General features: G+C 46.5%; 1 protein-coding gene across 1 annotated transcript in view; it reads right to left on the reverse strand.

The window, feature by feature from the left end:
* The window catches only part of KIN (Kin17 DNA and RNA binding protein), a 35,686-nt gene extending 26,219 nt beyond the window's left edge, over positions 1 to 9,467 (reverse strand). Inside the window, exons 1-3 of the mRNA XM_007081191.2 lie at positions 9,316 to 9,467; positions 3,717 to 3,811; positions 20 to 63 (exon numbers count right to left, since the gene is read on the reverse strand). Coding sequence (XP_007081253.1) covers positions 20 to 63; positions 3,717 to 3,811; positions 9,316 to 9,429 — 253 coding nt within the window. The 5' untranslated portion in view covers positions 9,430 to 9,467. The remainder of the gene's footprint in view (positions 1 to 19; positions 64 to 3,716; positions 3,812 to 9,315) is intronic.
* Between the last annotated feature and the right edge of the window lie 15 nt (positions 9,468 to 9,482).

Here is a 9,482-nt window from a genome sequence, read left to right on the forward strand (position 1 = left end):
ACAGTACCCAGATGCTTACCAAAGCGTCTCCTGAGAAGTTCTAGAAAGTCATTTCGGAATTCCCTAATAAGGAAAGGAAGGAAAGCATTAAGGTAATTCTACAAATACAAAGCCACCATACAGTGTGAATGCCCAAATGATATATGACACATCTATGTGACTACCTGTTAGGAACCCTCAAGAACTGAAAAGGGAAGGAATCCCGAAAGTTTACAGCTTTCGAGGATTTCAGTTACAGGTCAGTTTGGAGTTGAGGCTTCCAGGCTTGGCAGAGCAACCACAGCAGAAGTGACTCCACGGGTCTAGAAAGGTTCCTCCGTGAAGTCTCTTAGCGTGACTGAGCGTGGCATAATGAAACCATTCTTCCGACGATAGCAAAACTTCCCTGATTCCACGTGAAATTGGTACTCAATGTGTCCCTCTGCACGGAATACACTGTGTTACGTGCTGGGTAAACACAGGTGAATAAAACCTAAATCTTGACCCAGGTTCCAATCTAGCAGAACCAATCATAACACGAGGTGAACTGCAAAAGAGATATAGCACAATGTCACGGAGTTGAGGGATGCCCGCTGGCGATCTTTAACGTGGGCAGGGAAGTAGACATCAGACCTTATAGGTGGAGAGGAAGAGAAGGCCACTCCCAGCTGGCAGAGAAACACGGAAGCATCACGTCTGGGAAACGATGACCTCACTGAGCTAACGTTGTGAGTAGACAGAAAGGAGGGACATGGTGGGACAGAACAGAAGAACACGGGGGCGGGGGGGAGGACAGAGCTGGAAAATAATGGCGGGGCTGATCTTTGAAGTACCTCGAATGTCATGCTCAAGAGGGTGGGTTTTATGCAGGCAGTGGCAAAGCACCAAATAATTTACCTAGGAGTTAGTCTGTGAAAATCTGTGATCTAGAAAGAACAAGAATTCTCAAAGTGTGGTCCCTACAACAGTAGCATCAACATTACCTGGGAACTTGATAGAAACAGCACGTCTCCAGCCCCAGCCCAGATCTACGGAATCAGAATCTGCCACTGTTGTCACAAGCCCTCACGGTGATTCTGACGCACGTGGTGGTTTGTGAACCATGGGCATAAAACACGGACAGGAGGGACAGAAGCTGCGGCTGGGAGATCAGTGAGGAAGTCACGGAATTAATTTAGGTGACACATGATGAGAATGATGACTAGGGCTGGGAGAATGGCGAGGAGGGGAGTTTGAAGGACACTGCAGAGGAGAATCAACAACAGGGAAGTCCCAGCTTAGCATTCCGAGTAGGTATTGTCAGCCAGCACACGATAGGCGTGGTGGACAGAGTACCGTGCTTGGCTTTAAAATGTTGGCTTTGGAGAGCCTTCAGAAATATAGATTACAACTGCCCAGAAAAAAAAAAAAATCTGCAACTTAGGACAGATAATCAGGAATGAACAGTAAGACTGAGGAGTCACCCAACACAAAGGGAACAGCTGGAAGAATGACAGAACTCTTGGAGCCTGGGTAATGTGGACTGAAGGAAGCCGAGCGGACACCCTGAGGAACATTCCTGCATTGGAGGAGCTGGGAGGAAAGGAAGAGGGGCTAAGGAAGCAAGCAGGCAGCAGGAGGAGGAGGAGGAGGAGGAAAGCCAGGAAAGAATGGAAAACAGAGAGATCTTTGTGGGTAGTTAAGAGCGTTATCCATCGAAGAAAGATAAAGAGCAAGATGGAAACTGGGCAGCTACGTGGATGCAGTAAAAGGGGGCAGAGAGGAAAAGCCCAGTGTAGATGGCTCTTGCCAGGATGATATTTCCCCAAATGTGGCTCGTGCAGCCCCGTGGTAATCGAGGTGGTTTCGTGTGGTTCACAGATAAACAATTTTGGCCTTTTTCACCGTGTTACCTGCTTTGATGGCACAAAAGCCACACAGGGGACACCTGCTGGCGTCTCAGCCAAGTCAGGGCAGTGGGCGGCGAGGCCAGCCTGCACAGGCAGCCAGAGGATTCTTCACGGACATGCGCTCGCGGTGAGAATCAATGCTGGTTTCGCCAAGAACGTCCTTGACGGGGCGGTGGGACAGTACTAAATCTCAGCCTGCGGGGCTCCGTCTCATACCCTGTGCGCTGGGACGGGCTCGGGAACGTAGCACTTCCACCGCCGGCTGGGGCTTGACTTGAGCGCAGCACTCGTGCGATGGTCTGAGCCACGCACAGAACTACCTCTGTCACCGCGCACCACCTCTACTTGAAAGGATGACGGACCGATCAACTACGGTTATTCAAAATCGGGTATTTAGCAGACATTTGGTCAAAAATAAGCAAAGCGAGCCTTGTCACGTCAAGGAAAACGGCTGACATTTGTTTATCATTTGTTGCCGACGATAAAATGTGAGCTTTCCGGCAAAAAATTGAATCTGGTAAACTAGCATCGGCCACCGTGAGCCTGACGTCCCTCCCAATACTAAAGGACCTGTCCGATGACACCGATAACATTAAAAAGTATGATTTTACGCTACTATGTAACAAAACGTGTCACCATTCGGAACACTCGGTGAACCAATATTTTCCAAATGACCAGTGCATGATGACATAAAACCATGCGTGGGGACAAGCTCCATCTAAAGTGAAAGATCGAGGGATCATAATGTAATAGTGCACAAAAGTTCCCTGACACGGTTCCAGAATCCACACTGCAGCTAATCTTGAAGAAACTACCACATTGTTGTGTTTTGATGTCGCATCAAAGAACATCCAAAATTATCCGAAAAAGGCTATTAAAGTATTCCCCCGTTCCAACCAGACATCTATGAACAGGGTGGCCTTTATGTGCTTTACCCAAAACATGTTGAAACAGACAATTGAATATAGAAGCGGTTGTAGAATCCAGCTGTCTCCTAGGAGTCAGACCCTGAAGAGATTTGTAAAAATCTGAAGCAAAGCTATTCCGATTGTTTTTGTTTGTTTTGGAATAGTTAATTTTTATTAAAAAATTATTTATTTTAACACTTAATATTAAGATTTATTATTATTTTAAGTGAAATAATAAATACGCTTCATTTTTTTTTTCATTTTTAATCCCTAACTCACAAGGATCAATATATCGATATCAATCACAAACAAAAGCTCTTCGAGGCTCTTCAATAATTTTTAAGGGTGAAAAGGGGTCCTAAGACCAAAAGGTCCAGAACTTGGGAAAGAAAGAGACAGACAGACTTAAGACTAAATATTAATAGCAATAATAATTAATAGCTAATATTAATCAAGCACTGGATACTTTTCTAAACACTTTAAAACCATTAACTCATTAATCTTTCTATGAAATAAAGAAAACGCTTGGAAGAGGGTGCTGTTTTTAGTCCCATTTTACAGATGAGGAAACAGAAGCACAGACAAACGTAAGTGGTTCGGCGAGAGTCACGCAGCCCATGAAGGGAGAAGCCTGGGTTTGCAGGGCTTAAAGGCAGGCAGTCGGATTCCACAGCCGTGCTCTGAGCCACGACCGAGTTAGAATGAAAGAGAGTTTTTTTGTGTTTGGAGAGCAAGACTGAATTGTGAGAAACACTTCTGTAACAATTTCATACTGTGACAAATTGTCAAAGGAAAACAAAACCTGAGCACAAGATCGTAGAGCTATCCTGTTAATGTGTAAGGAACAGACAGAGCTCCCAATATACAAATTTTCAAGCATATGTGCTACATGTCCAACTCAACAAAGCTTATGAGATAAGGATGTCTTCAAGTTACTTACTCGGAGAAGTAATCCATAAACTGCTGAGGATTTTCTGAAGCCAACAGTAGTTGTCTCTGGTGAGATTCGGACATACAATGACACTTAAAGCCATTCTACAAAACATGTAAGGAGTGGTTAAGTTCTGATTTAGGTCATCATAATGGGCCCTAAACAGAAGTATTTAGTTAACCATAAAAAGCCCCTCTTTGATAATAAATTGTAACCAAAAAAAAAAAAAAAGAGAGAGAGAGAGAGAGAAAATCACTAGCTTTAAGCACGCTATCATTTTTTTAAAAAAGTTTTTTATGAGGTTGAGTTATGTAACACTGCCCCTCAAGGGATAATCCCAGGAGATTAAAGAGACAGAAAGCTCGTGGCAAGCCGACGTTACTAAGAGACAGGACAGGGCACGGGAACGGAAGAGTGATTTTGTTTTTTAAATCCACTTACCCAATTTTATTGAACATCTACTACATGTAGGGCGATGTAAGTGGTTGGGGAAACGTAACCAAGTAAAATGGGCCGTTAGTGAATTTCACTCACTTTTCTCTACTTCAGCTCATTATCCAAAATACATTATGGCATATTACAGAAATGTCATGTTAAATCTCATGGGATAACTGCACCCTACAGAAACCTCGTGTTAAATATACTAAATCTGCACCTTCTTCAGGTGACTATAAAAAAAATGACAAGTTTTGACTTTGTATCTACGCGACTTGGCATTTACAGCTGATTCTCCACCAGCACCGGCAATGAAAACTGGGCCTCTCCCGCCGTGTTCTCCGTGTCAGTGAACAGTTCTGTCCCGCGCCCGGTCACCCAGGCCAGGGGCCAGGCATCCTGGAGTCCTCCTCCACCTCTGCCTCCACTTACCACTAAGTCCGCTCGGCCTCCCTAACACCGCCTCTCCCGTCTCCCCGTCTGGTCTCACGCCACTGGCCCGATGTCAACACCCCATCTCGCTTAGCTGCCTCACCCTCAGTCACCCACAGACGACCGACACAATGCTCGCCTCAACTGTGTTCCGCCCGTGCACTACTCTCACTGGCAAGTACCTAAAAGGAACCTTGGTGTTGGTCCCATGAATGAAAAACCAGTGCAAATTCCCGTAGGTTAAAAATCAATCACTGAAATGAAAACGAAATGGGGCCAGTAAATTCTAGAAACCCGTGAGAGTGGATGGGCAGGAGGGGAATACTCTGGATCCGACCTCCTTCCCCTCAATCTTCCAATACTGAGAGAGGGGGAGACGAAAGGGAACTTGGAGGGGTCAACCTCTCCTCCTGCAGGCCACCCTCCCAGGCAGGGGAGTCGATGCGCAGATCGAGAGCAAAGGGGACAGAATGGCCACAAGTGTCTTACTGTGAAATCGGTAACAGAAGGAAAGAGTTAAGCATTTATCCTCCTTTTGCCATACAACCTGTGTTTGAGGATAACCAAACAGCTCCAGTTAATGAGAAAGAGCTCAGCCCTACATAAGAATAGTAGCCAATAACAAATTCTGAGAAATACAGAAAAATAACCGCTTTGCAACTCTTAAGGAAATAACAGACTCAAGCAAGGATGCTAAAACACCGAAGGAAAAGGCTGATGGTAAACTAGACGTATTCCTTGCTATCTGCTCGCTCTTGCGAGAGGGAAAATATTCCTTTCTAACATTACCGTCCTCTTCACTGAGTCATCTTAGCACTAGCAGCCATTACGGGCCTCCTTGTGCGATGCGATATGAAACCCGCCGGACCACCTATCAAGTCGTCTTCCCCAAAATATTTAACCTGATCCGCATCAAGCCTTCAGCTCCAAGTGCCAGTTTATAGAACTGTAAGTTAGAGAAGGAGGCTCAAAGACAACCACAAGAAAACTTCACTGTTTCACATCAGAAAGTGGGAACGCTCCAGGGCAGTTACTGGCCCAGTCGAGAGTCAACGTCAGAAAAGCAACTGAATTAGCAAAGATACCAACTCGAGTGTCCATTGACAGATGAACGGATAAAGAAGACACACACAACGGAATATTACCAGCCTACAGGAAAGGACCGAGATCTTGCCATTTGTCACAATATGGATGGGCCTCAAGGGTGTTTTGCTAAGTGAAATAACTCAGATAAAGACAAATTTCCTATGACTTCACCTATATGTGGAACCTTCAAAACAAAAGAGTAACGGGCTCCTGGGTGGCTCAGTGGGTTGAGTGTCGGATTCTGGATTTGGGCTCAGGTTGTGATCTCGCCATCCTGAGGCAGAGCCCTGCACTGGGCTCTGCGTTGGGTGTGGAGGCTGCTTGAAATTCTCTCTCTCGGGGCGGGGAGGCGATCACGTGGCTGAGTCAGTTAAGCGTCCGACTTCGGCTCAGGTGAGGATCTTATGGTTCATGAGTTCGAGCCCCGTGTCGGGCTCTGTGCTGACAGCTCGGAGCCTGGAGCCTGCTTCGGATTCTGTGTCTCCCTCTCTCTCTGCCCCTCCCCTGCTCACCCTCTGTCTCTCTCTCATAAATAAATAAAACATCAGAAATTCTCTCTCTCCCTCTGCCCCCTCCCCCGGCTCATGAGGCATGCGCACGCACGTTCTCTCTCAAAAAAATACAAAGCAAAAACAAAAACACAATCAGACCTATAAACACAGAGGCTAAGCTGACGGCTGTAAGCGGTAAGGAGAGGCGCTGGGCAAACACGTGAAGGGAAGGGAGAGAGAGAGGCCTCCGGTGACGGAATAGAGAGAACTGCGCCGGAAGTACGGTCAACAGCACGTATGGTGACAGTGTTGTGGGGTGACAGGTGGGAGCCACACTTGTGACGCACAAAGCAAACGGCATAAATTACGTTGTGCAGAGGAAACCACTGTAACTGACATGTGGGTAACACGTGACAGCTATACTAGTAAAAAATTAATTAGGAAAAAAGAAAAACAACGGAGTCGCAAGGGGGCGGGAGCGAGGGAAGTGGATTCTATATTCCGTTTAGGAATGAGAGAGGATCAAAAGCCCTAATTACTCACATTTTTAAGGCAATGAAACTTCTCTGTGAGATGATAATGGATATATGCCATTACACACATTTGTTCAAAAGCAGAGAAATGTCCAACATCAGGAGGGAACCCCACTGCCAGCTGTAGGCTTTGGTGGTGAAGATGTGAAGCACTAGTCTGTTGCCAAATGCTGATAACGGGGAAACTGTACAAATGTGGGGACCCGGTGTGTACAGATCTCTGGACCTTCCGCTCATCATTGCTGTAAAGCTAAAACTGCTCTAAAAAAATAGTTTATTTTTTTTAAGCCCTAATAACAAATCTGATTCATGGCTTTTGATTGGGTCTTGGTTTTAACAAAAACTTTAAAAAAATTTTTTTTTAAATGTTTTTATTTATTTTTGAGACAGAGAGGGACAGAGCATGAGCAGGGGAGGGGCAGAGAAAGAGAGGGAGACGCAGAATCCGAAACAGGCTCCAGGCTCTGAGCTGTCATCACAGAGCCCGACGCGGGGCTTGAACTCACGGACCGTGAGATCATGACCTGAGCCGAAGTCGGATGCTCAACTGACTGAGCCACCCAGGCGCCCCTATGCTCCATGATTTTATTTATTGTTTTTCAAATTTTTTTTAACGTTTATTCATTTTTGAGAGACAGAGACAGAGAGTGAGCAGGGGAGGGTCAGAGAGAGAGACAGACACAGAATCTGAAACAGGCTCCAGGCTCCGAGCTGTCAGCACAGAGCCCGATGCAGGGCTCGAACTCACAGACCGCGAGATCATGACCTCAGCCGAAGTCAGACGCTCAACCGACTGAGCCACCCAGGTGCCCCGAAATAAAAAAAACTTTTAAAAAGCGTTTGTGGGAACAAGTGATGAAAAAGTGAATATGGACTGTGTGTCAGACGACATAAAGGAATTTTTATTACTTTTTTTTATGTCTGATGACGTATATTGTGGCTACGTAGAAAAATACCCAAATATCTTAGAGAAGCATACTTAAGTATTTAGAGATGAAATGTCCTAGATGCTTGCAACTGACTTTAAAATATTTCCGAAACAAGTAAGGCTAGGTGAGTTTCTGAAAATGTTCAATACAGGTAACGGAGATACAAATGTTCGTGGTATTTGTCTCTAGTTTTCTGTTTGAGAATTTCACCTTGACTATTAGAAAGAAAGAACGGGAGGGGTGCCTGGGTGGCTCAGTCAGTTAAGCATCTGACTCCGGATTTTGGCTCAGGTCACGATCTTATGGTTTATGAGTTAGAGCCCTGCATCGGGATGCACGCTGATGGTGCAGAGCCTGCTTGGGATTCCCTCTCTCTCTGCCCTTCCCCTGCTTGTGTGCTCTCGCTCTCTCTCTCAAAATAAATAAATAAAACTTAAAAAAAAAAAAAAAGAAACTGACAGGGCACCTGGGTGGCTCAGTTGGTTAGGAATTCAGGTTTGGCTCAGGTTATGATCTCGCCGTTCACGAGTTCAAGCCCCACGTCGGGCTCTGTGCTGACAGCTCAGAGCCGGAAGCCTGCTTTGGATTCTGTGTGTGTGTGTGTGTGTGTGTGTGTGTGTGTGTGTCTGCCCCTCCCCTGCTTGTGTGCTCGCTTTCTCTCTCTCTCTCTCTCTCTCTCTCTCTCTCTCTCTCTAAATAAACATTAAAAAAAGGGAGGGGGAAGAACTGGAGACAAATGAAAAAAGAGTTAACTGCTTCAATGTCAGTCAACGTGAGTCCTACTTAAGCATCTCATCCCTCGCCTGCAGAAAACACTGGAGTGGATTATTCCAATCACCCAATGTTCCGCTGCACCGACCCAATCCAATTCAATCCCCGGAGAAAAAATACGACCCTGTCGCTAGCCTGCTCTCAATTCTTCAAGGGGCTTCGTCATCCACCTCACTAATGTGAAAACGTACAAACGCTGCTGGACGGCATACAAACCTTTTCAACATCTGCCCCGAGACCCCTTGAGCCACTGTACACATAATTCACAGACTTAAAGCTCACAATCTTCCCGGTAGGTACAATTCTTATTCCCACTTTACAGATAAGCAAACGGGCAGGGGGAATGTAAGTAACTTGCCCAAGCCTACACAGCTAGCAAGTGGCGCCGCTAGGATTCAGAATTCTGACAGTCTGGCCTCCAGTCCACGATCGTCACCACAGGGAGTAATATCCTGGGCCTGGCACACTGTAGGCGCTCAATAAATGCTTGTTAGATGAGTAGAGTGCCAGAGCTTGGCTGTCCTTTTTCATCTGATCCCGAAAAGAGGGGTGAATCCCGATCACCTTGTTTTTCGAGTCACGTCGAGTCAGAGATGACTGTTACGGTCATTCCCCGAGCATCGGGCACTGCACTATTCAACGCCCCCGTTTTATGACAGCTCGAGTAGCATCCCGTCTACGAGAGCTGCAAAGCCTCCTATTTCATTTCTTTTTGGCGGAAGACCGTGGAGGGATGAGGCGTCAAAGATCACTGGTTCCCCTAGATAAACGCTGCAGGTCAGGATGGCGGTACCGAGTAGAGTAGGTGACTCGCCCAGCGCAGAACCCACACGACCAGGACCCGAAGTTCCACTCCCTCACCCCAGCGTCAGGGACTTGAACCTGGATTTCCAGCAGGGCCCCGCTTGGGGCCCCATCCAGGCCCGCTTACCTCGTCCCGGCACTGCTTCTGGCACATCTGGCAATACCAGCGCAACTTCTGAAGCCCCTTGGATTTGATCCTGTTGGCGATGGCCTTAGGGGTAAGGAAATCTGACTTGCCCATCGCGACCAAGGTAGCGACAACTTTGCTGAAGCGCCCGGCCAACCGGAAGCGGA

This window comes from Panthera tigris, chromosome B4, assembly GCF_018350195.1.
Source record: "Panthera tigris isolate Pti1 chromosome B4, P.tigris_Pti1_mat1.1, whole genome shotgun sequence".
In the NCBI taxonomy this organism is placed as follows: Eukaryota; Metazoa; Chordata; class Mammalia; order Carnivora; family Felidae; genus Panthera; species Panthera tigris.